The sequence below is a fragment of the Panthera onca genome, chromosome B1 (genome assembly GCF_046562875.1).
Source record: "Panthera onca isolate mPanOnc1 chromosome B1, mPanOnc1 haplotype 2, whole genome shotgun sequence".
In the NCBI taxonomy this organism is placed as follows: Eukaryota; Metazoa; Chordata; class Mammalia; order Carnivora; family Felidae; genus Panthera; species Panthera onca.
Genome location: NC_138342.1, coordinates 188,756,750 through 188,783,910, shown reverse-complemented (window position 1 = coordinate 188,783,910; position 27,161 = coordinate 188,756,750). Strand labels below are relative to the sequence as shown.

General features: G+C 39.5%; 1 protein-coding gene across 5 annotated transcripts in view; it reads left to right on the top strand.

Annotated features, from left to right (window-relative positions):
- SNX25 (sorting nexin 25) overlaps positions 1-27,161 on the top strand; it is a 131,704-nt gene that overhangs the window by 9,190 nt on the left and 95,353 nt on the right. For all 5 annotated transcript variants that reach the window (XR_013555005.2, XM_078445293.2, XM_078445295.2 and 2 more), the window contains exon 2: positions 19,423-19,507. Coding sequence is in view for 4 of the 5 variants with exons in the window: in XM_078445293.2 (XP_078301419.2) it covers positions 19,423-19,507 (85 nt within the window). In the remaining variant the exon portion in view is untranslated. The remainder of the gene's footprint in view (positions 1-19,422; positions 19,508-27,161) is intronic.

Below are 27,161 nucleotides of genomic sequence, written 5' to 3'. Positions count from 1 at the left end.
GGTTTCAATCCCCCAAAGCTGGATATCCAGGTGTGCTTCCTCTGAGCCAAAGCCCCATTATGTACTTCATAGCAGCTGAAGTGTTGCCCCGTTTCTCTAGGGTGTGCATCTCAAAATTTTTTTCACCTTGTTACAGAAGCTGAGGAACGAATGCTCCTGTTGGCATTTCCTGGAAGACAGCCCCTTCCCTTTTGTCCACCTGGCCAGGAGCAGCCCTGGGAAGCCAGAGCTTTCTTTCCTAGCATCAAAGCTTTCTGTCTGTAGCCTTGAGCCCATATCTACAAGCCACCTCGCAGAAGGTCTCATTACCCTGTGCAAGTTAGTTCTTAAAATATCTACCTGAGGGCTGCATGCAGGCTTTGCCAACTTGTTACACATGGAATTAACATCTTTAAGTATTCCAGAAATTTCAGTGTGTTTTTTCTGAGACAGTTAATCTCTTTTTCCTTCTGATTTTCTTTTTTCCTGTTTCATTAAACCTTTCTGAGATGATCATCTCTAGATAAATTCAGGAAGTTGCTTTGTTTTCCTGATTTGAATTATGGTTGTTCTTGAGTTTTCTTTTTTTATTATCTCACTCTTAGGCAGTCTCATCCTTGAGCCCCCGTAAAAACCATCCCTACACTCAGGATTAGAGATTTATTCCTCTCTTTCTTTGGGCCTCAGACTCATTTATTCAACTGCTTGACTTGACATTTCCATTTGGCATTTGTCGTGGTGCCTGAAACTCAGCTAGTCCAAGTGTCCCCATCCCTCTTCCATTGTCCTTTATGTCCACGACTGGCACCTCCAAAAGTCAGGTCCCATGGCCAGAAGGCTTTGAGTTCCCTGGACATCTCCTTCTCCTCACTGTGCATATGCTGTCCATCATCAGGTCCTGCCTTCTTACCTCTTGAGTGTCTTGCACCCATCCCCTTCTTTCCATCTCTTCTGCTTTGTCCCAGTTGCCATCATGTCTCACCTAGATGGCTGCAGTAGCCTTTCAACTCCTCTCTCTGTATCCTTGTTGGCATTTTATTTATATTTTTTATTTTTTAAATTTTTAAAATCTTTATTTTTGAGAGAGAGAGAACGCGTGCACACATGAGCAGGTGAGGGGAAGAGAGAGAGGGAGACACAGAACCTGAAGCAGGCTCCAGGCTCTGAGCTGTCAGTCCAGAGCCTGACATGGGGCTCGAACTCACAGAGTGCGAGATCATGACCTGAGCTGAAGTCAGATGCTTAACCGATTGAGCCACTCAGGCGCCCTGACCTTGTTGCCATTTTAAAAATGCAAACCTAATTCAATCCATCTTCAGCAACAGGCTTAATTAAAATCCGCTAGTGGCTTCCTGCTCTTCCCAGCTCTTCAGCCTCCTCTGTCTTCACTACCTTCATCCTCATACTCCATCCTTAAAGGGCCATGCTCCCTCCATCACTGGCGACTTTGTACATTGCCTCCTTTGCGTGGAGCAGCCCACTGCCCCCTTGCTTAGTGAACTGCTTCCCCAGACCTCAGTCATCACTTGTGCAGGGAGAGTCTCCCCCTCTGCTGTGTGGATTCTCCTGGCACCACATACCTTTTCCTTACTGTACCTACCAACGGCTGTAATTTTATATTCCCTTGGATGATTCCTTGTCTGTCTTGATCTCCACAAAGGCAGAAACTCCCCTGTATCTTTAAGAGCATGATTTAGTAGGTGAGCAATAAATCTTTCTTGACCAAATAAATAACTGGGCATTAATAGAGCATTGACAATAAGATAATGGTTTTGGAGCCACTCTTCTGAATTTGAATCATGGCTCTGCCCTAATAACTGTGAGTATGGGCAACCTGCTTAAGATTTCTGGACCTCATGCCTGGGTGGCTCAGTTGGCTAAGTGTCCGATTTCGGCTCAGGTCATGATCTCACCGTTTGTGGTCTCGAGCCCCACATTATGTTCTGTGCTGACTGCTCAAAGACTGGAGCCTGCTTTGGATCCTATGTCTCCCTCTCTCACTGCCCCTCCCCTACTTGTGCTCTGTCTCTGTCTCTCTCAAAAGTAAATAATAAACATTAAAATACGTTTTAAAAAAACATTTCTAGAGCTCAGTCTCCTTATATGAAAAATGGAGATAATAAATACTTTTCAAGGGTTATTTGGAACAATGTTATAGTATTTGAAAATACAAATTCTAATATTTGTAAAAGTGTTTTGAATATAGGAGGTGTTAAATAGTAGATTTTGCACTATCACTTTTAAAAAAACCTTTTTATTGTAAAATAACAAATGCAGATTCAGAAAATCACAGAAAATAAATGTATGATGAATGATCATAAAGAGCACGCCCTTGGAACTTCCAGAAACTCCAGAAGCCCCTCTGTATTTCCACCCAATGTCAGCCCCTCCTCTTCCACTTAAGTAACTCTTGACTTTATAGTATTCACTTCCTTGCATGTTGTTATGGTGTTATCACTCAAATGTGCATCAGTGGACATGATAGGTTTTTTTCCCCCATTAAAAAAAAATTAGTTTCTCCTCTATCCTTTTCCTTATGGGATATCCTTATCCTCTTATCCTCTGTCCTTGCTTTGCAATTTATTTGTGAAGAACCTGGAGCATTTGTCCTGTGGAGTATCCTGTGGTCTGGATTTTGCTGATTACACGTGAATGATGCAGTTCAACATGTCCTCTCCTTTGTATGTCCCGCAAATTGGCAGCTGGATCCAGAGCTGTGATCAAACTTGTGTTCGATCCATTTGACAGACTATAGGTGGTGGTGTGATCTTTCATTGGGAGACACAAAACATCTTACTGACTTTTGGTTATATTAGTAGCTGCTGATGGTTGATAGCTAGATCCACTAATTTGTTGGGGGTGACAAAGTGGTAATGTTCAAATTCTGTCATTTACTTTTCATTTATTGCTTTGAATACTTTTTTTTAATTAAATTTTTTTTTTTTAATTTTTTTTTTCAACGTTTTTAATTTATTTTTGGGACAGAGAGAGACAGAGCATGAACGGGGGAGGGGCAGAGAGAGAGGGAGACACAGAATCGGAAACAGGCTCCAGGCTCCAAGCCATCAGCCCAGAGACCGACGCGGGGCTCGAACTCACGGACCGCGAGATCGTGACCTGGCTGAAGTCGGACGCTTAACCGACTGCGCCACCCAGGCGCCCCTTAAATTTTTTTTTTTAAGTTTATTTAGTCACTTGGAGAGAGAGAGAGAAAGAACAAGTCGGGGAGGGGCAGAGAGAGAGAGAGGGAGAGAGAATCCCAAACAGGCTCTGCACCGTCAGCACAGCGCAAAGCCTGGTGTGGGGCTTGGACTCACGAATGGTGAGATGAGAACCGAAGCCGAAGTCAGACATTTAACCAACTGAGCCATGCTGGCGCCCCTGAATACTTTTTTATTCTTTTTTTTTTTTTTTTTTTTTAATTTATTTTTGGGACAGAGAGAGACAGAGCATGAACGGGGGAGGGGCAGAGAGAGAGGGAGACACAGAATCGGAAACAGGCTCCAGGCTCCGAGCCATCAGCCCAGAGCCTGACGCGGGGCTCGAACTCACGGACCGCGAGATCGTGACCTGGCTGAAGTCGGACGCTTAACCGACTGCGCCACCCAGGCGCCCCCCTGAATACTTTTTTAAAAGAGACCTGTTTCCCTCATCTATTTGGTTACACAGTGGTATACAGTTCATATAGAAAAGCAGAGTAAATGCTAGATTTTCCCCCATTATTAGTTTCTAAAATAATGAGTTGGTTCCCCAACATCCTTTGAAGGTAATCAATTAGTTATGTGTTTTGAAAAAAGAATGTACTACGACCTTGCAGATGAGAACGTAATAGACAGGTTTTGATCAGTTGTAATGATCTTTTTTGAAGCTTCTATAATCCCATCTTTGGCCCATGGGAGCCTTTTGAAGTTGGCTCCAGAGACCTTTCTATATGACCCTACCTTTTGATATGACCCTAATTAGTTTTTAGAGTTTTCTTGCTGTCTGACATAACCGGATATTTCAGGTTCATCTTGAGCAGTTTCTTCTCACACCTGGACTTAGCCATTTCTCCAAAAAGAGCCCTGATTTCTTTTAATGGGAAATGGTATTTCAAGAACTCATTCTGCCTCAGCTCTGAGTAGCACAGCCAAGACCCGGACCCAGCTGTTGGGACTTGATTTGCTTTATTTGTTTGTAGGGTGACCAACCGACCTGATTTGCTTCCAACTGTCTTGGTTTTAGTACCAAAAGTTCTGTGCCCCAGGGGAAAAAAATAAAACTCATTCTAGGTGTTAAGGAGGCTTGTTGCTATTGGTTTGGTCATTGTTTCTTGGCTTTCTCTATGGAGAGATCTGGAAAAGTGTGTTTTGCAGAGAATTCTCTTAGGTGTTAGCTTTATTTACTTCATAGGTCTTAAAGGCAAGTAACACTTTGAACAGTGCTTTGTAATCATCTTTGCCACTTGCTTATCGTAGCCTATCTTGGCATTGTTAACGGGTTCAGGGAAATAGGTTGTATGGTCTCCATTTAATTCATTGCATTCCAGTCCATGGTTGTGTATACAGTAGACACATATGAATATCAAAGAGTAAATGCCTTAGTAATTGTTGTAGCTAAACTTAATATTTATTGTACATACTCTGTGTAGCTGGATGTATTACCTAATTTAAATTTTAAACCTACCATGTGAGTTAGGACTGTTCATCTCATTTTACAGATGGGAAAACTTAGGTTTAGAGCAGCTGAATACTGTATCCAGTCCACATAGCAAGTGGAGGAACCAAGAATTAAACCCAGGTCTCTCTTACCCTGGAGTCCATACACTTAACCACTTTATTACCCTTTTAATTATTAAAGATCAATCTCACCTGATTGAGGTTTAAAAAAATTTGAAATTCTTTGGGATGGTTCTAGGATTTGTTTAGGAATTGATGTCACTTTAGAAGTCTCAGGATGAACTAGAATCATGTCCCAACTACCCCTTCTATGCTCATGATGATCATTTCTAATTGAGTAAGGCTGTTTTTGTTTTCCTGCTAAATCTGGATGAGGCCTCAGAATCCTTTTCAATATAGTATTCCAGGCAATTAGTAAATATTTACTAGAGTTGGCACATAATGTGAAACCCATCTGCCATTCTGAGTGAGAACGTCCGAGAAGGGCAGTGATCCCTCTGGATTCCCGTAGCACATTTCTGTCCCTGTATTACTGTCATCATTGTGCTGTATCATAAGTCAGTCACACACTCTTCTCATCTGCTCTGGTAAAAACTAGTTTTCTAAACTATGATCCATAAATGCTTAATTCTTGGAGTTTCTTTTAGGTACACTTCAAAAACTAGAGGCAGGATGAGAGGCTTGTTTCATCACATAAATTTGAAAAACTAAGTTCTTGAAACTTTCTATTTTAACGTTGAGAAATCCTATAATAAAGGTATCTGTTAAACTGTTTTTAACCCTGTGTTTTTGGAGCGCCTGGTGGCTCAGTGGGTTAAGCGCCCACTCTTGATTTTGGCTCAGGTCATCATCTCACAGTTGGTGAGATTGAGCCCCATGTTGGGCTCTGCCCTCCGAGCATGGAGCTTGCTTGGGATTCTCTCCCTTTCTCTGCCCCTCCCCTTCCTGCCCCCCTTCCCTACATGGTCTCTTTCTCTCTTTGAAAATAAATAAACATGAAAAAAACTTAGACCCCCTGTGTTTTCTACATGTGACCAATCCCTATCCCCCCCCTTTTTTTTATTAAACAATAAAGACATCTATTAAGAAATAATACACAATCTAAAGGTCTAGAGGTAGGACAGGCCCCTTGTGGGGAATGTCAAGCCTCCATCACCATTTCTTGTATTTCTTCTGCCCTCTCCTGAGGTGGATTAACTCTTAGACTAGTGGCCAGATGATGGTAGCAGCCTCAGGTACCACAGCCACACCAGATGATATCCAGAGGAAGAAAGTCCCTTTTGGGAACAAGGAAAAGGTTACTACAAATGCCTCTGGCAATCTTCTCCTCACATCTTACTGGCTAGGTTTGGGCAAGGGGACAGGATTTCTGTGATTGACCTGGGTCAACCTTTAGAAAGGAAAGAAATTAGAGTCAAAACAATAAGTACTTCCTAGTTTTCATGACTAGGGCTCCCCTGTCTTTTTAGCCTGTCTTCCACACTTCTGCTCATTCTTAAATCTACCTTTTGGGGCGCCTGGGTGGCTCAGTCAGTTAAGCTTGATTTTGGCTCAGGTCATGATCTTATGGTTTGTGAGATCGAGCCCCTTGTCAGGCTCTGTGCTGACCGTGCAGAGCCTGCTTTGGATCCTTTCTCCCCTCTCTCTACCCCTCTCCCCCTCATTCTGTCTCTCTAAATAAATAAATAAATAAATATCCAAAAATTTATATACCTTCTGTTCCTGATTTTACCCTCGTGTGGTGTATGTGCGAGTAACCACATGCCTCTGAGAAGGCCACAGCCCCCGTTTCTGCCCTTTCACTTCTGCTTGTTAAAGGCCCATTTCAATTGTCCTTCCGTCCTTTACCAGTAAGTCAGCTTTACCTGCTTTTCGGTTCTGCCCAGTAAATGTTTATTGTGGCGAGGAGAGGGAAAAGTCTGGGTTAATTCCAGGGTCTGGCATGGGAGGATAAATGACTTCAGGAACCATTTGTGCAGGTTTGGAACAGTGGCGGGTAGTGGGGTTTTGCCGTGTAGAGTTTGAGAGGCCTGTGGATATGTTCAGCCTGCAGTTAGGTGTGCAGGTCTGCAATCTGAGGGGGAGGCCAGGATGAAGGGAGTAGATTTGTTGGCGGTCCGGATACAACACGGTAGTCAAAACTACAGGGTTGATGAGACTGCCCAGGACAGCCTATAATGGTTGAAACCAGGGAGCAAAGGCAGGCCGACGAGGAGCCGTCCACTGCGGTGTGAGGGCAAACAATGCCGAGACTGTGCGTAGGAGAGAAGAGGCAAGAGAGAAGCAGGGAGTAAGTGGCAAGTAGCGTCAGGTGTAGCAGAAGGGTCCAGAAGGAGGACCGAGAAGTGTCCACTGGGTCTGACAACTGGGAGGGTCTTTGGAGACTTGTGACAGTGGTGGTTGGGGAGGCAAAGATGGATGTGGGGGCAGAAATGATATCCTTGTGGGTGAAGAGCGAGGAGGAGGTGAGGAAGGAGAGACAGTATGTGGACAGTGCTCTCTAGAAGCTTGACTGAGGAGGAAAGAAGGGAAGGGAGCATTGATAGGATTGTGTGTGTGTTGGGGGTGGGGGGGGTGCTTTTTGTTGAGTGGAGAGATGTAAACACATTTCCGAGTTAAAGGGGAATCTTGAAAAGGAGACCGGAAGGGCCTGAAAGTCTCAGCTAGAGAACGATTGATAGGGTGGTGTCTAGGCACACAGGACCAGAGCACGGGTGGAGGGTTTGGGCTTGTGACTAGTGGGAAAGAAGTACAAAGGGGAGGGTATAGAGAGAACCTCTTAGGAGGTTGGCAGGGAATTCAGATGTTTCAAGCTGGCCCCTACTTTCTCGGTAAGTAGGAAGTCAAGTTAATTGCTGACGGTTAAGACAATGACCCGTGCAGAGGGTAATTTGAAGATAGGTGGCAAAAAGTTTGGGGGAAAAATAACTATTGGAGAAAATACTAGCAAAGTCATTTATTGAGTCCTTACTATAGTAAGTATATTCTCATTTAGTCCTCACAGGGACCCCCATGAGATAGTTACTTTTAGCCCCATTTTGTGGACCAGGAAACAGTTTTAAAGAGGTTAAGTGACTTGCTAAAGGTGTCAGGTTATGAACCAGGGATCCAGGCTTTTTCTGACACTGGAACCAGCCTCTCAGTCTTTATGCTCTACGGCCACACAGCGGGGAGGAAGCCTAGCAAGGATAAGTGGGCAGATTGTTTTATTTATTTAGTTTAGTTTAGTTTTTTAAGATATGAGCACAGGAGTTGCAATTTTATTTTTTTTATTAAAATTTTTTTAAAGTTTGTTGATATATTTTGAGAAATAGACACACACACACACACACACGCACACACACATACACACACACAGCACGAGTTGGGGAGGGGCAGAGAGAGAGGGGGAGAGAGAATCCTAAGCGGACTCCGCGCTGCCAGCACAGAGCCCGACTCGGGCTCTATGAGATCCTGACCCAAGCTGAAAGCATGGCATGACACTTAACTAACTGAGCCACCCGGGGTGGGGGTGGGGGGCCTGGGCAGATTGTTTTAGAGTTAAGTGCAGTTTGTGGGTTGGAGGCCAGGAGAATGTGGTGACACCCACTGGCATGGTTGTGATACGTTTGCAGGAGGAGCACTCGGCTCCTGCCGTGGAGCCGAGAAAGAGCCAGGCCGTGGGACAGACCAGGGTACAGGAATCCTGATGGGAGCTGCTCAGGCGTCAGCTAAACCAAGGAAGGAACCGAGGCCAGGAGGGAGCTTAGAGGAAGGGGACGGGTAGAAGAGATTGTAAGTCTACTAAGAAAGACCTTGAGGTGGCCACGAGAAAGGGGGAGAAGAGAGGAGGGTCCTGGAGCTGAGGAGCCGAGGCACCGTGTTGTGGATGTGATGTGCCCTGATGTTCCACGTTGTTCATCTTCCTATTTCTTTTGTGACTGAAGGAGTTGCATCCAGAAGCTGTCTGATAAAACGATGTCTGAGAAGAAAGCTTGCATTGTACATTATGAAATCAGGCAGTGGGAGAGACTAAGGGTGTGTAGAGTGGGGGTGCTGTCTCTCGACTGGCCCAAGGTCAGCTCTGGCAATTCCAGTGTCCCTTATGGCATTTGCTTGGAACTGTACTCAGGTGATTTTTACCGATTAAAGGCAATAGCAGTTAGGTAATAACGTGGTTGTTTTTCTTTAGAGGAGCTTCATTCAGTGCCTGTACTCAGTGTAGGCCATTCTAGGACTACAAATACTTTTTGATTCAAGCACTACATTTAAAACTACCTCTTGGGGAGCCTGGGGGACTCAGCTGGTTAAGCTTCTGACTTTGGCTCAGGTCAAGATCTCACAGTTTGTGAGTTCGAGCCCCGCAGTGGGGGCTGATAGCTCAGAGCCTGGAGCCTGCTTTGGATTCTGTGTCTCCCTCTCTCTCTGCCCACCCAGGCGCCCCAGAAGTTTTGTTCTTTGAATTTTAACATGAATTTTTGATGGAAACGGTAGGAATAATTTTTATGATCTACATCTATGCTGGGACAGTTAACTTTTTACCCATTAGTTAGAAGGGACGTAAAGTCAACTTCTTTGAATAGTTTCCATTGAATTCATTTTGATTTTATCCAACCACTGTTTTTATGGCAATAATTCATCTCCCACATTTCAGTATCTTGTGTATCTGTGTGTTGCCTGAGCCACTGTACATGGAGCTCAGCTTTTTGCTTTAAGGGAACTATGGAAATAGAGATACTACTGAATTAGATTACCAATATAATATTTTTCTAACTTGGTAGGTACTAAATATCTAATCACCAGTTTTTATTTAAAAGCTAGCCAACAAATTAATAATAGTATTATGGTATTTCAGAACAACAATGGAATATTAAAAAAAAAAACAGTGATTGCTTTTGTTACTAAAGGACTCTGTGAAAAAAGGAATTCTATGTGACTCCTCTCTATTTGTTGAGTTACGTGAAAGCCTTGAAGCAGAGGTAACCACTCTCTCTCCTTTCTCATTTGTGTTGAGTGGTTTCAGTGAGAACTCTGATGAAATGAGAATAATTCTTGTAATATACCTCAAATATGTATTAACTTAAATTCTTATGGAATGATCTCATGGGTTGATTGTATACTGAGTAACTTTTCTTCCATGACCTGGGCTGAAGATCATAATGTAGAGAAGATACCAGAATAAGGAAGAATATTAGAATTCCAAAGCACAACCTTCCAGTGGTATGGCTAGCCTAACTTAATCTCTTTAAAATTGTTTCCTGATCCATAAAACAGGGATAACACTATCTCATGGGGTCACTGAGGATTAAATGACAATGTACTTAGCATACAGCCCAGTACAACATTAAGGACTCAATAAATGTTTTTGCTGTTATTATCTCTAAGAGTTCTTTTTCTAAACCTTTTGCCACCTCTTTTACTTGAAGATAAGCTTCCTTCAAAAATAGATTAAGGCCCTTGAGCACAGAGAATACAATTTATTTACCTTTGTCTCTGTGGTACCCAACTAAGTGGCAGACACACAGAGTCCTCAGTGAATGTTAGATGATTGAATGAATGGATGGAAATGTGATTCCTATCATGGAAGCCTGTAATTTCCCTCGTGAACTCAAAATTACAATGGAAGTCAGCAACAAAATGGTTATAGAATTTTTATTACATGAACCTTTTCAGGTATGCACAAAGCTAATGTCAGTTTTCAATTACCCTTCCTGAGACTATTTGCTTTTCCTCATTCTCCTCCTTCTAGCCCTGGTATCTGTTCTGCACTTACCAGTTTAGGCAAACTGCTGTCTGCCTGTGTACTTTCAAGTGCATGTTATTACTTCAGTTTCCAAACCTGTGTCTGATTTGAGATATACTTAAATTTCTCTTAAAATCAAGTGAAGTGTGTTTTCTAAGGATCTTCAGATTTGAGTCCTTGACGTTAGAAGTGAAACACATCTCCCTTCCCGTTAGTCTAATTCTTCCAACTGAGTGGAAAAAGAATCCTAAATACATTAACCTACCTCAAAATCTATCTCTGTTGATCAATTAGTAAAGAACTATTCATTTTTCTCCTGGAAAGTAGTTTATTAACCAAGAAATCTGCTTGTGACAGTAAGACCTGAAACCATGAAAGTCATAATACTACTCACACGTAATAGAACTACAATCATTTTTTGTGAAGGAAATTATCATTGTAAAAAAATTTAGACTATGACTCTTGGAACTGTAATAAGAACCCATATTTGTAAACTGCTTTGTAATTTTAAAGCACTTTTACTGCATTATCCTTCTTGAGATGCAGAATCATCCTTTAATATAAATAGAGCAAAAATTATTTAAATTGAATTGAATCTCAAAGAGGTGAATATGTTTACTATAACTCAGCAAGAAAATGGCAAAGAACCAACTACAGCCTACATTTTCTGGGTCTTAATGTAGTATTTTTGCCATTATAATGTAATGTCATATGCTTTTCCCATAGTAATAATAGGGGGATTGTGCTCCAGCATAAAGCACATTTGAATTTCATATTTGTTCAGAGAAAGGGTCTGATTTCATACTCTTTCATGGGATCTAGTCTCAGATCTATCCCAGCTGAAGAATATCTTTCATTATAGAAATATAAACAGAACCTTGATTCCTATATGTGATGCATACAGGCAGGGTTGGCCTTTAGCCTGAACCCAACCATACTTTGATAAACGGTGTAATAAGCTACGGGAGCTACTGATGATCTAATCTACCATTCATCTCTTGCCAAGTTCATTTTAGGTAGAATCACGATAGGGATTTATATTTCTGGAGGCCAAGTTGGCTTCACGGCCCACATATTCCTCAGGCTAGAGAAGGCCCTGTCTTGCTCCTGCCTCTGGGTCCATTACTCATTTCCCTGTCTGGAAGTACCCTGCAGCATCGGGTTTTCCAGGCCCATAGTTCAGGGTTGGCTGAAGAGGCTGGAAAGGGATTTTTCCAGTTCAGCTTTGCATATTTTGTGCTTCACAGCATCTCCTACACCCTCCTACCATGCCCCATTCAATTCCTTCAGTTTCTTCTTAGCTCGTAAGACTCCATGAAGCACAAAATTCTTGAGGTACACAGTCCTTTGAATGAAGTCAGACTCCAAATCCAACTATATATTTAATAGACACTTAGTAGTTTTTTAGATTGTTTCTGGTGGTCCTACACTTAGATCAATAGCATAGAAATGAAAATATTTTTTCATTTAAAAGAGAAAGAGGGGCACCTGGGTGGCTCAGTCGGTTAAGCATCTGACTTTGGCTCAGGTCACGATCTCATGGTCTGTGGGTTTGAGCCCCACGTTGGGCTCTGTGCTGACAGCTCAGAGCCTGGAGCCTGCTTCGGATTCTGTGTCTCCCTCTCTCTCTGTCCCTCCCCCACTCATGTGTTGTCTCTCTCTCTTTCTCAAAAATAAACAATAAAAAGTTTTAAAAAACTAGGAAGAAAATGGTGGAGACAAAGTAAATGCATAGTAATAGAAGAATAGTTACATTGTGGTAGAAGTCATTCAAAACAATATATTCCAAATCTTATTTCTTAAAAGATGCTCATAATACTAACTATGAAAAGCCAGCTGCAGGGGTTCCTGGGTGGCTCAGTTGGTTAAGTGCCCCGACTTCGCCTCCGGTCATGATCTTAGGCTTTGTGGGTTCAAGCCCCGCGTTGGGCTCTGTGCTGACAGCTCAGAGCCTGGAGCCTGCTTTGAATTCTGTGTCTCCCTCTTTGCTCCTCGCCTGCTTGCGTGCTCTCTCTCAAAAATTAAAAATAATAAAAACATTTTAAAAATTTTTAAAAAATTAAAAAGAAAAGCCAGTTGCAGAGCTGTGTGAATACTGTTATCTTAATTTATTTTAAAAAGTAGGAAAATGATAAAAGTACCAATAATCTGAATTATTGTGTTACCAGGCACTGTTGTAAGTGCTTAATGTGTAGTAACTCATTTAATGCTCTTATCAACCTGAAGAGGTAGGTACTATTGTTATCTTTTATTTATTTATTTTTGGGTACTATTGGTATCTTTATTTTAGAGATGAAGAAGTTGAGGTTCAGAAAAATAGGTTCCCAAAGTTACATAGTAAGTATTGGAGTCACCGTCTGAGAGGAAATGCACCAGAATGTCAATAATCATTTCTGGATTAATGGTGTATGGGTCAGTTTAATTCTTTTATATCTATAATGTTGAACGTGTCTCTACTCTTTATATTGCTGTAAATAGCATTTTAAAAAGAAATAAAGCATGTTTGGAATCTAGAAAAACAATAAGAGGACATTTATAGGTTTGAATTTCAAAGAAGCCTTTTCTCTTATATCTGAAGTAGATATTATACTTGATTTTTTTTTTTTTTTAAGTTTATTTTGAGAGACAGAGCAGAGGAGGGGCAGTGAGAGAGATAAAGAGGAGAATCCCAGGCAGGCTCCGTGCTGAGCTCAAACTCAACAAATCGTGAGATCATGACCTGAGCCAAAACCAAGAGTTGGATGCTCAACTGACTGAGTCACCCAGGTGCCCCCAAATTGTACTTGGTTAAGAGGGGACAATAGACGCAAATACCACTACTTTCTATCAGTACAATCTCCCCAGTTGATAACCTCTCAGTATGTGACAATGTGTTTGACAATTTTCTTTTATCAGTAAAGAGAACAAGACCTTTTTTAGTTCGTGATTAAACATTGTAAAGCACAATCCAGGAAACTGGCTTCTGATCAAACCGGGTTTTGTTTGAACATTCAAATACTTCACCAGCAATAGAGTGTAAAGGCACATACACTGTAGAACATCTCCAGGAAATGTACACTTTACTCCCTCTAAAGTGTAGCTTCAAAGGCAAAAATATTTCAAGAACAATATGTTTTATTATCTCGGCTCTTGTTTTCTGGTTACTTAACTTTTCAGCCCTTCTTTTTCGCATTTGTTTCCAGCATTTCTTTCCTTTCAGAAAACCAACCAGCCAGCCATCCAACTAGCCCACCGATTAGCCTCAAATGTGTTGAAAGTTGGTAACATTTTGAGTTTTATCAGTGATCATGGCTCTATTTGCTAGTAGGTGCCAGGCACTCTGCTAATAAACGCGTTCTGTGCGCCAGCAGTGACACAGTAGAGGGCCGTGGTTTGAATGTGGCACATGGTTTGGCCCAGACAGCGTAAGCCCACAGTGTTGGGAATGAAATTGAATTACTTGTAGACAACATCTGAAATTTTTGATTTCCGTTTTTTGCAGAAGAGAGTTGGAACATCTAGCAGGTACAGCTATGGCCACCCCCTTAACTCACTTATATTCCTTACCAGGCTCCTGCTGTGTTTTTTCATTTTGGGACCTCTGATGTTAGTTATTTAATCCTTTGAGGTATTATAAGCCCTCTTAAGCTAGAGAGGGAATTGGCTGGGTCAAGGATCTGCCATTAGTAAAAAGCGCTGTTGGACTTGAGAGCCCGTGTTCTTTCTACTCTGCGCTGCCCTCATAGCTCTGTAACGTGGCTCCTCAGCTTCCGTGTTGGGCCATGACGTCTATTACTCGTGTCACAATCTTCTGTCAGTGTCTTAGTCAAATGAGACGAATTTTCAATTATTTCAGTCCTTTCCTATCTTCCTGAGATAGCCTTTCAGGTTTCTGAGTCCCTTATCTTCGGAGGAAGGTTCTGTGTGATTCTTGGATTTCTTTGGTTTTTGGAGAAATTATTTTCTGAGGCTGAGGCAGAATATGATTGGCTTGAAAGGAGCTAAGGTTTTGAGAATAACATAGTTTGAGAATGAGAATATTAGTCACGGGATCCCAGTACTTGTCAGATGCTGAGAATACTTGGAAAGACTCAGCCATGTGACGGCTCCATGTGGTTAATGGTGATGATCAGGGCTTTGTGTTTGTTTTCCTAAGATAAATCACAGTTTCAGTACCTTATAAGAAATTACACCCATCAGTCTTTCAACTCTGTGCAACTGTTTTTCTTCTGAAAACAGACCAAAATACATTACAAAAATTTTTGTTTTCACTGTATAAGCATATACTGAAGGAGGGTGACATTTGTTTATTTAAGGAGCCCAGGTAATGGGCATGAAAGCAGTTCCAAGTCATGGGCTGGCTGTCCTGGCCCCATCTGTGCTCCCACAGGAAGCAGCACAGTAAGCAATGTCCTGCTTATAAACAGTGGACAATGAGGTACATGTCTTGGCTGAATTCCAGGTGGTTCCTGGTTGTTTAGTTGCTAATGATGTCAGAGTACCCAGGTTTCTCTGCATGGGTTTTCTCTGGATGTTGGTTCCTCAGAAGAGGGTGTCTTTAGCTGTGACACGAAGACAGTTTGAGTATATTTTGGCTATAGACTAAAACCTGATATTTCAGGAGTGAATAGAAAGCCGATACATATTCAGCAAAGGGTTTATTGATATGGTATCTGCTCCTTGATGCTGGAGGATTTAGTTACATATATTAGAGAAAAGCTTTCCGGTTTTGCTCTGTCTTTGGAAAGCATTTTTAAAATCAGCAGTTCTGTGTCGAGACGTCATTTTCTCTCCAGAGAACTCACCGAGTGATTAAAAATGATTTCAAGTTAGTTTTCAGCTAGCTTTAAATCTTAAAATGAAGACAGAATTCACTTGTTTTAATTAAATAAAAAATGAGGTGTATTTTTTACCTGACAGTGGTACTAGTTAGCCAAAAGCTTTTGTGAGTTAACAGTGTGATACGGATACTAAAAACTTTAGTGACAGCCGAGTAGTCGGACGACATTCAAAGTCCTAATTTCTGGACTTGAAATCTTCCTGAAAATTTCTATCACTTATTCTTTGTTACAGTGGGAGAAGTACAGACATTTTTATTTCCTCTTTCCTAATACTAGCATTTTAGGAAAGAGATTGTCGGGAAGAGGTGGGCTTTCCTTGAGAAATGAGGGCTGTGCCAGTGCGGATAGGGCAAGTTAGCATTTGCCTTAAAGGACGAGTCTTTGGGGGAAGTCTCTGCCATGTGGAGTTTCTTTTTTCAACCCTATAAATAGAAGGAAAATGAAGACAATTTTGGCTCAACTGCCCTGAGCCACAGGAATTTATTCAAATTTTGCATTTGTTGCAGCTAGCTAGCTTTCTCGCCTTCCTCTCCATTCTTCCCTTTCCCTCCTTTCTTTTCCTTCCTTTTCTTTCTCCACCCTGGGGTAAAGATTAGTAAATTCCATCTTTGTGATCTAAAAGCAATAGACTATGTGTGGTAGTGACTAACTTATACTCTGTGTAGTCATTTAGACATGAGATTCTGGCTCCGTAAATACTAAATCCTTAAAAAAGGAATTTTCACGCATGGTTTCCTAGTTATTTTGAGCGCATGATTTTTTTTCTTTTTTTCTTTTTTTTAAATAATCTTCCTGTTCCTGTTACTCAGTGATTCTCCATCAGGCTGTTAGGGATGGGATAGGGATGATGAACTTTTTTCTTTCGGGTGAGGGCCAGTGACCTTGGGGGATAGCGTGTGGGGAAATCCACAACCCCAGATTGGAAAAACACACAGAAAAAATAATAGAGCTTTTACTTAAAGAGCCAAAATAGAGAACATTACTCTCATAAGCTTTTTAGATTAAAGAGCGTAAAGGACTTAGATACAGTCAGTAGTGACAGACATGTTTATATATGTATCACATCTAAGTATGAAGCAGAGAGAGAAAAGAAGTTTGTAGACAGATGGCAAGAAGTAGTAGAGCCACAACTAGGAAAACAGAAAACAGTAAAAGGTAAGAATGAAAACATTAAGTTTTGGAGGAATTTGTGAAGAAAGACACAATAAGCACAGAATATGCTTACGTATCCATGTGCTGTCTGTCCGTCACATTCACAACTGCTTCTCTCCCAGCCCTGATAGGCAGTTTCTATTTCAAGAACCCAAAATTGGGACCATCTCAAATAAGTGTTGTTTGGTTGTAATTTCTCATCCAACTAGTATTATGTACTAAAACTACCATATCTAGATTTGGGAACCCAAAAACTTGAGAAATTATGATTAAAATTACTCCTTAGAATAGCACTCTAAAAGTGTTAGTTCAAAACAACTGTCTAAAAAATGGGTAAGTGTGAAAATATCTGTCTGGTATTTTAGGAATGCCTAGAATTTGGGGCGCCTGGGTGGCTCAGTCGGTTAAGCATCCGACTCTTGGTTTTGGCTCAGGTCATGATCTCACAGTTCGTGGGTTTGAGCCCCGCTTCAGGCTCTGTGCTGGTGGTGCAGAGCCTGCTTCAGATTCTCTCTTTGCCCCTTCCCCACCCTTCCGACTCCCCCCACCCTCGTGTGGGTGCACGTGCACTTTCTCAAAATAAACTTAAAAAAAATTGCTAGAATTTTAAAATTCCTCGTTTACTCAATTTTTCTCACAAACTAAATGTAAAAGTTACAACAGAATATACTTACATTAAATTTTATAGCAAGCTGAGAGACTAAAAAATAGTTTTAAGTGGTTGAGAGTGTACTTTATTCACTAATGACTTTGCCTATAGGTAAGGAGTAAGGTTTTTGTTTTGTTGTTGTTTTTTTTTTTTTTTTGGTAACTCCTTGGGAGAGTGTGGAATGTTACGCTAATTTGTAGCATAAAGGGATTCTTTTCTTTCATGAGTGCAACACTTTCATCTTAAGGCTTTTAAAAGTATTTCAACTAAGGAATCTTAAAACTATGGCTTTTTGTTTTTAATAACAAAGAAAATGGATGACACTTTGGCACTCTACCCATGGATAGTATGGAACTAATCTAAGGACTAGAAGTTCTCCACTCCAGGTTGAATGCAGTTGTAGTGGGGTGGCCCTGCCTGGAGAACAAAGTTGTTTCCTCATGCTTGTTTGTTGGTTGAGCGTGGTAGTCATATTAGCCATTTGGATCTCAGTAGTGATGTGGTAATGCTAGTCAAGCACGTGTAATATTTCCCATGCACAGGGGAGTATCCTACATCTTGTTAATATTACTCAGTTTCTATTTATCCTCCAAAACCAAGTAAGTGGGCCCAATCACATAATAACATGTTTTCAGTCACTTTGGTGTGTGACCAATTGAAACAATTTATTCTGTAAATAGTCTTACTAGCCAGATAGTAGGATTTTAATTCTTTATATTATCCCACCCCCTTTTTTTGTGTGCCAAGTAGTATCTTTGTACAATTAAAAATTCTAAAGCATACTGTTACACAGACATATGTGGAGTAAGAAGTAATGGAGTGGAGTAAAAACTTATGCCCCTGCCTAGAAGAAACTACTTTTAATAGTTTCGTGTATATATTCCCAAACATTTCCCACCATGGAAAACTTTCCATGAAGGTATATATATCCCTAATTCATTCTTTTTTTTTTTTTTTTTTTTTTTAATGGAATGCTTCGCAAATTTGCATATCATCCTTGAAAAGGGGCCAGGTTAATCTTCAAGCCAGTTCATTGTTTTTAATGGCTGCGTTACATTCTCAAATATGGGTGCAACATAATTTAGCTCTGACTATTGATAGACACTTGGGTTTTTTCTTTTTATTTAAAAAAAAAATTTTTTTTTAACGTTTATTCATTTTTGAGAGACAGAGAGCAAGAGGGTGGGGGGAAAGAGAGAGGGAGACACAGAATCCAAAGCAGGCTTCAGGCTCTGAGCTGTCAGCACAGAACCTGACGTGGGGCTTAAACCCAGGAACCCATGAGATCATGACCTGAGCCGAAGTTGGACACCTAACTGATGGAGCCACCCAGGTGCCCCATGGGTTTTTTCTAATTTCTTGCCCTTAAAGTCAACAGAGCAAGGAAGTTCTTTGCATACTTTTTTGCACATTCGCAAAAATATCGTTGGTTGGATTTTTAGGAGTAGAATTGGCTAAATGAATTTGTAGCTCATAGAAGTAGACATTTCCCCCAATGATGTATGAAAATGAGTATTTTTAGGTATCTTTGCCAATATTTGAGAGTAGGTACCTTTTCCCCCTGCTTTGGCAGTTTGAGATCTCATTGCTCTAATTTGTGTTTCTCTAACTAAAAGGAGGTTGCGTATTTATTTCTTTTCATATATTTATTGGTATTTGTTTATCTTTTATGATTGCCCTTTTAATTGCTTGATATCCTTTTATTTTTCTTAGGAGCTCTGTATATATTAAATAATAGTCCTTTGTGATATATGTTGCAGATATTGTCTCCTCTTATCATTTATATCTTATAGTGTCTTTGGTCACACAGGAGTTGTCTAGTTTATGTAGTTGTATTTGTCAGTTCTTTTTCTTCTTTAAAACTTTTGAATTTTGTGTCTTATTTTAGGGAGGCCTTCTCCATCCCAAGATTATAAACAGCTTCTCCCTTATTCCCTTTGAATACGTTTTTAGTTTAACAAAATACTTTGTTGGTTATCAATTTGGGATCATTTATGTTTAAAGTATGAGGTAAGACTCTAACCTTTCTCCACACGTGAATATCCAGTTATCCCAGCGCCATTTATTGAATAGTCTGTTTTCGTGCTCGCTTCGGCAGCACATATACTGAATAGTCTGTTTTCCTCACGGATTTCAAATTTTCTTATGTTCTTCTCATATGTAGATGCATTTGTTTTTGTACTTCTGCTGATCTGTTGATTTGTTTATTCCTCCTCTGGCATCATGTTGTTTTGATATCTGGTAGGGAAAATCCTTCCTTTCTTTTTAAAAATACCTTAACCTCAAGCATTTATTTACTTTTTCCAGAAGAACTTCTTAATCTATTAATATCAAAATATCTTGTTTAAATGGTATTTTATACTTTGGTTTTATTTTTATATATGATTTATTCATTCAGTAATCTGTATCTTTTTTTTTTCTTCCTTTTTTCTTACATTTCAGAGTCCTGTATATGGAAACTCACATGAGTCAGTTCAGTCTAGAAGGGTAGTGATTTCTCACAATATGGACAAAGCTCTAAAAGAAGGTAAGGATTAAATGAGAGTATATAATTGTCATGTAAAGCAATTCATATTGTTTGAAAGGGAAAATTGTGATCTCCAACAAATTTATCCTTCTTGTCTGTGTGTAGCCTTAGGAATTTTTCGTCATGGGTTTTTATGATGACTGAATCATATATCTGTATTTCAGTTGAATGGATGGGATTTAAATATTTATTAAGTAGGATTTCCAGGTCATGAAGCTCACTGGCCACGTGGAGCTAGTTCCACCATGTGAAACAAGGGTCTGTCCTCTGCTATCTAAAACGGGTATCAGGAAATACATTTTCTTTCAATATAACCTAGAGAAGGTGTGCTGGGATGAGTGTGCTCAGGCTCATTCATTGACAAACCAGTGAAACAAATTAAGGGGTAGCGGTCGGCCTTTGGAAAGAATGGAGGACATGCCTGTAAAAGTGGTATCGAAAAGGGTTGAAGGCTGGTTGCTGAGGGCACAATATTGTTCATTGTTACATGTAGATGTGGAAATAAGTAGGTGTAATTAGAAATATTGAAATTGAGAAGATATATTTTGATCAAATTAAAGTTCAAATAATTTTAAAATCAGATTTCTAAAAACTCAGTTTCACTTGTAAGTACAGAAAAAGTCTTGAGTTTTTCAAGCGAATACATGGTGTTAGATATGAAGTTGAGAAAACCGAGTAAGTGATACATACTTAAGCAAGTATGTTTACTTTCATAGTTCACAGAAATCACTGTATTAAAATTTGAAGATGAGTGCTATGTAAGTACAGAGACAGTCTGAAATTGTGTGTATGCATAGAATTTTAGAACTTCGGAGACTAAACTTTTAAAATACTTCTTTCTTTTTCTTTCTTTCTTTTTTTTTTAATTTACATCCAAGTTAGTTAGCATATAGTGCAACAATGATTTCAGGGGTAGATTCCTTAATGCCCCTTACCCATTTAGCCCATCCCCACTCCCACAACCCCTTCAGTAACCCTCTGTTTGTTCTCCATATTGAAGAGTCTCTTATGTTTTGTCCCCCTCCCTGTTTTTATATTATTTTGCTTCCCTTCCCTTGTGTTCATCTGTTCTGTGTCTTACAGTCCTCATATGGAAGTCACATGATATTTGTCTTTCTCCGACTAATTTTGCTTAGCATGATAGCCTCTAGTTCCATCCACGTAGTTGCAAATGGCAAGATTTCATTCTTTTTGATTGCCGAGTAATACTCCATTATGTGTGTGTGTGTGTGTGTGTGTGTGTGTATGTATACCACATCTTCTTTATCCATTCATCCATCGATGGACATTTGGGCTCTTTCCATACTTGGCTATTGTTGATAGTGCTGATATAAACACTGGGGTGTGTGTGCCCCTTCGAAACAGCATACCTGTATCCCTTGGATAAATACCTAGTAGTGCAATTGCTGGGTCGTAGGGTAGTTCTGTTTTTAATTTTTTGACGAACCTCCATATTGTTTTCCAGAGTGGCTGCACCCACCAGCAGTGCAAAAGAGATCTTCTTTCTCCGCATCCTTGCCAACATCTGTTGTTGCCTGAGTTGTTAATGTTAGCCATTCTGACAGGTGTGGGGTGGCATCTCATTGTGGTTTTGATTTGTATTTCCCTGATGATGAGTGATGTGGAACATTTTTTTGTGTGTCGGTTGGCCATCCGGATGTCTTCTTTGGAGAAGTGTCTATTCATGTCTTTTGCCCATTTCTTCACTGGATTATTTGTTTTCTGGGTGTTGAGTTTTGTAAGTTCTTTATAGATTTTGGATACTAACCCTTTATCTGATATGTCGTTTGCAAATATCTTCTCCCATTCCATTGGTTGCCTTTTAGTGTTGCTGATTGTTTCCTTTGCTGTGCAGAAGTAAAATGTTTCTATTAGTCAAGTATGATGACTTTAATAAAAGCCAAATTTAAAATTCAATAATTTTTAATATTCATAATCTCAATATCATGGTTTAAAAATAATTCTTAATTGCTTTTATTGAAGTAAAATTTACATACTTTGAAATGCACAAATCTTAAGTGTACATATAATACAGTAATTTTCATAAATTCGAATAACCATGTAACCAGCACCATTTGCAAACTAAAAAAATTTTTTTTTAATGTTTATTTATTTTTGAGAGAGCATGAGAGTGTTCATGCGAGCAAAGGAGGGGCAGAGACAGAGAGGGAGACAGAGATTCCCAAGTAGGCTTCATGCTGCCAGTGCAGAGGACTGACATGGGGCTCGGGCTCACAAAATGTGAGATCACGACCTGAGCCGAAATCAGGAGTTGGATGCTAAACCACCTGAACCACCTAGGAGCCCTAAACATTTCTATCATTATAGAAAGTTTACCTCTTGTCCCTCTCTAATGAAACCTACTTCCCTGTTCTAATTTCTATCATGGTAGATTAGTTTTGCCTATTCTTAAACTTCAAGAAGTTTGTATGGAATCATACAGGGTGTAGTCTCTTATGCCTGGCTTCTTTTCTTAGCATGTTTTTTTTTTTTTCCCCCCTCAACATTTATTCATTTTGGAGAGAAAGAGAAACAGAGTGTAAATGGGGGAGGGGCAGAGAGAGAGGGAGACACAGAATCTGAAGCAGGCTCCAGACTCTGAGCTGTCAGCAGAGAGCCTGACATGGGGCTCAAACTCACGAACCGTGAAATCATAACCTGAGCTGAAGTTGGCTGCTTAACCAACTGAGCCACCCAGGCTCCCCATTTCTTAGCATATTTTTAAGATTTACCCTTTTTTTTTTTATATCAGTTCATTCTTTGTTATTACTGAGTGTAGTATTCCATTACACTAATATGACTGTGTCACAATATATTTATCCTTTCTCTTTTTGGACATTTGGGTTGTTTCTAATTTTTTGAAACATATTGAATAAAGTTGCTAAAATCAAGTATTTTTGTGGACATATGTTTTTCATTTGCCTTGGACAAATTCCTAGGAGTAGAATTGCTGGGCCAAGGGTAGTTGTGTGTTTAACTTTGTGGGAAATTGCCAAATAATATTCTAAAGTGGTTATGTCTTTATTTCGACTCTCACTATATATGATTGTTCTGGTTGTTTTTTACATTGTCACCAACATTTACTGTTGTCATTTTATTTTAACTATTCTGATTAATGTAAAACAGAATCTTATTGTGACCTTACGTTGCATGTCTGTGGCGACTAATGATGTTGAGCATCCTTTCATGTGATTTTTGGTCATTTCCATATCTTTACTTGTGATATGTCTGTTCATGTCTTTTTTTAAATAAATTTGTTTAACTTACAATAATTTATTTGTTAGGATTTTTAAAGATCTATTCTGGTTTCACATTTCTTGTTAAATATAGATATAGTGAATATTTTCTCCCAGTTTGTAAATTGCCTTTTATTTTTTAAATGTTGCCTTTGAGCAGAAGTTTTTAATTTTGATGACATCTAATTTACCAATCCTTTTTTCTTTCTGTTCTCTAGGTAGGATAATTTTTGTTCATCTGTCTTCAAGTTCATTGACTGTTTTTCTTACATTTTTAGTCTGTCGTTAAGGGTATTCGGTGAAATGTTTTATTTAAATATTGTACTTCTCATGTCTAGAATTTCTATTTGGTTCTTTTGTGTAGTTTTTGGTTCTCTACTGAGATTTCCCCATCTGTCACTTATTATGACCATCTTTATCTGTAATTCCTTGAGCATATTTATATAGCTGCTTTAAAGTATCCTTGTGTGAAGTCCAAAATCTAGGCCATCTTGGGGTTGGTTTCTATTGATTGATTTTTGCTCTTAAGTGTGTGTTACTTTTGTTTGTATGTTTCTTCTCAGGTCTTCTTTTTGATTGTGTCTTGAACAGTGTGGATGCTGCTTTCTAGACATTCTAGTTTCTGTTATTGTCCTCTGAAGAGTGTCAGTTTTTGTTCTAGTATGCAGCTTAATTTTTTAACTGTTCACCTTGGGGATACTTGGTTTTACACATATTTTTAGGGTAGGTTTCTTTGGGTTTTGTCCTTAGTCTATGGTGAATTTCTCAGTCCTGGGACCTAGGCTTAACCCTTCTAGTTCATGTTCCCTACACAGTTTCAGTGGCAAGTCCATGGTCACATCTCTAGCAGGGCAGGATTCCAGCTCTGCGGTGGACAACAGTTCAAGTATGTGCTCAGCTACTTCAGCCATCTAGCTCTTGCTTTGAACTGGTCTCTTTGCAGTCATACTTCCATACATGTGTAGGACATAATCAACAATGGGTTGAGAGTTTGTAATCCAGAATTTGTGGCTCCATCCTTGTTTGTGCTTCCTGCATTTATTTTCAACTGCTTTGGCAGTTCCTAACTCTGTTTCTGATATCTTAGATTAAAGTAAAAAACAGATGTTCATTCTAAGTTTGAACTGCCTTGGGGCAATTGGGTGGCTCAATCAGTTAAGTGTCCGACTTTAGTTCAGGTCATGATCTCGCAGTTTGTGAGTTCGAGCCCTGTGTCGGGCTCTGTGGTGACAGCTCGGAGCCTGGAGCCTGCTTTGGATTCTGTGTCTCCCTGTCTCTGCCCCTCCCTTGCTCACATGCTGTCTCTCTTTCTCTCTCAAAAATAAATAAACATTAAAAAAAAAAAAAAGTTTGAACTGCTTTGTGTCTCTAGGACTGTTGAGTGCTTCAGGGGAAAGTTACATAAACATGACTTATACCAGCGCTAGTCCCTTCTATTGGTAGATTTTTCCCTTCAGTTTCTCTGACTTTGCTTTCTGGTGCCTTTAAATAGTTCTTTAATATTTTTTCTCTAGAGTTCACAGTTGTTTTCTATAGGAAGGTTAGTCTGATATAAGCTTCTTCCACGACTGGAATTGGAACTCTCTTTTTTTCTTTTAATTGTGGTAAAATTCATAATGTAAAATTTACCAGCTTAACCATTTTAAAGTGTATAGGTCAGTAGTGTTAAGTACATTTTCATTTCTGTGTAAAGTTTTTCAAACTCTTTTCATCTTGCAAGACTGAAACTCTATACCTATTCAATAATTTCCACTCCCCCATTCCCTCAGATCGTGGTAAATCAGCACTCTACTTTCTTTGTCCATGAATTTGACTTTAGGTACCACATATAAGTGAAATCAAATAGTATCTGTCCTTTTGTGTTTAGCATATTTACTTCTTTTTAAGTAAATTTTTATTTTACATGTTTACTATATTTACATAATGTTCTCAAGATCAGTCCATGTTGTAGCATGTGTCAGAATTTCCTGTTTTAACGTTGACGAATACTCCGTTTTATGTCTATAACCAGATAGTTTTTTTTTTTTAAGATTTCATCTTTTTCAGTAAACTGTCCACCCAATGTGAACTTATGACCCCATGATCAGGAGTCACCTGCTGTCCCGACTGAGCCAGCCGGGCACCTCCTGTAACCACATTTTCTTTATCTATTCATCAGTGGACATCTGGATTGCTTCCGCTTTTTGTTGTAGTGAATATGCTGCTGTGAACATGGGTGTCTCTTTAATTTTTTAAGACTGTAAAGTTTCTCTGTCCTTAAACGTGGCATATTTATCTACCATGGACCAATTTGTTTCAGAATACTTATGGAACAGAAAAGACCAGGGCTGAGGCCTAGTTGACAAAAACCAAAACAGAATGAAACCAAAAAACCCAAAAACCACATTATCCTCAGGCTACTTTCTGAACAATGATTTATTTCAAAAGAACAATATTATCCAAAGCCTTTGGGTAAGAGGTTTAGTTAATTACACTTTGGTACAAGAATTTTTTTTCTTTTTTTTTTTTTTAGCATTTATTTATTATTATTATTTTTAAGGTTTATTCATTTTTCAGAGACAGACACAGCGTGAACAGGGGAGGGGCAGAGAGAGAGGGAGACACAGAATCCGAAACAGGCTCCAGGCTCTGAGCTGTCAGCACAGAGCCCAATGCGGGTCCTGAACTCAGAAACCTCAGGATCATGACCTGAGCTGAAGTCGGACACTTAACCGACTGAGCCACCCAGGCTCCCCAAACGTTTATTATTGAGAGACAGAGAGCCTGAGCATGGGAGGGGCAGAGAGAGGAGAAGAACAGAATCTGAAGCGGGCTTCAGGTTCTGAGCTGTCAGCACAGAGCCTGACGCGGGGCTCAAACTCAGAAACTGCAAGATCATGACCTGAGCCAAAGTTGGACGCTTAACCGACTGAGCCACCCAGGTGCCCCTTCACTATATTCTTAATGTTTACAATTTCCTCTCCTTTGTTTTAAGCAAAATGATTTTCAGTGAAGTTGAACATTATATTATCTACCAAAAGAAGAGCTAAAGGCTGCTATAAAGTTGGTCATGAGAGTAAAATGGATGCATTTGTCAGTTGTCAAAAACAACAGTAAACTAGGGGCGCCTGGGTGGCTCAGTCAGTTAAATGCTCGACTCTTGATTTCAGCTCAGGTCATATTCTCATGTGGGTTCGAACCCCACGTCACACTTGCTTCTAGATTTATCCTACTTTGTTACCCTAAATCCTCCTTTTATATTAATCTAACTAAAGTTCCAATCATGTTATTCCATTTTATGTAATCTTCAGTGATTCCTTTTTACCTGCTTATTTCTTTGAGAGCAGTCTAGAACATAGATTTGATAATAGCACTTAAATTTTTGTTGGCTAGTGTTATGTGTTTAGAAGAAAGACTCTTTGCTTGGCAGTGAGGATAAGTTGTTCTTTCTCATTGTGGTTTGTTATATTATTTAAACTTATTTCTTTTAAAAAAATTTATTTTTTGAGAGAGTGAGTGTGTAAGCAGAGGAAAAGGGAGAGAGAGAATCTTAAACAAGGTCTACACTCAGCGTGGAGCTCAATCTGGAACTTGATCCCATGACCCTGGGATCATACATGACCTGAGTCGAAATCAAGACTCAGATACTCAACTGAGCTACCCAGGCGCCCCTATGCTTATTTGTTAATAAAGACCATAAAATAATTTTATCATGAATTTCTGTATCTCTTCAAATCGACCCATAGAGCATATTTGAAAATAATTTGTTCATATATGGACTTGTGTAAATGAGTGTAGCTATGTAATAGATACTTAGAATCATGGCTTTGTTTCATACTTTTTCTTTTTTTTGCCCAACTTGGGGCTCAAACTTATGACCCTGAGATCAAGAGACATAGGCTTTACTGACTGAGCCAGCCAAGTGCCCTTGTTTCATACTTTTTATATTTGTTATATTTTTATAATACTTAGCTTAAAGAGGTACTGATAGAGATTGATAGAGATTTGTTAGTGGGACAGGTATGTGTTCTGTTACTGAGTTCAGATTTTTGCCAATACTCATTTTTATCAATTTGTAACCAAAATGTATTATTGGAAGAGTATTCTAGAGCTGTATTAGTTAGCATGTACAATGTGGTTAACAAACGTAATGGGACATTATGTAGATGAATATGCCATTCACATAAATCCTTTAGTATACTAAGATCTTGTTTTAAAGATCTCAAGTCTCTTAAAATTGCTTTTAATTTCCTTCTATAATTTGAAAGCAAATTTTAACGAAAGGAAAATTGCTTCTATTTCCCAAATGTTTTTGGTTGTAGATTTATTTGCTACTAGTTAGAAACTCTATGGCCTGAAAACTTTGTTTAATGAAAGAGTAAGGGAGAAAGAGTTGCAAATGAACAAATTTAGCAGTGTTTTGTTGTCAAGGTGGCTCT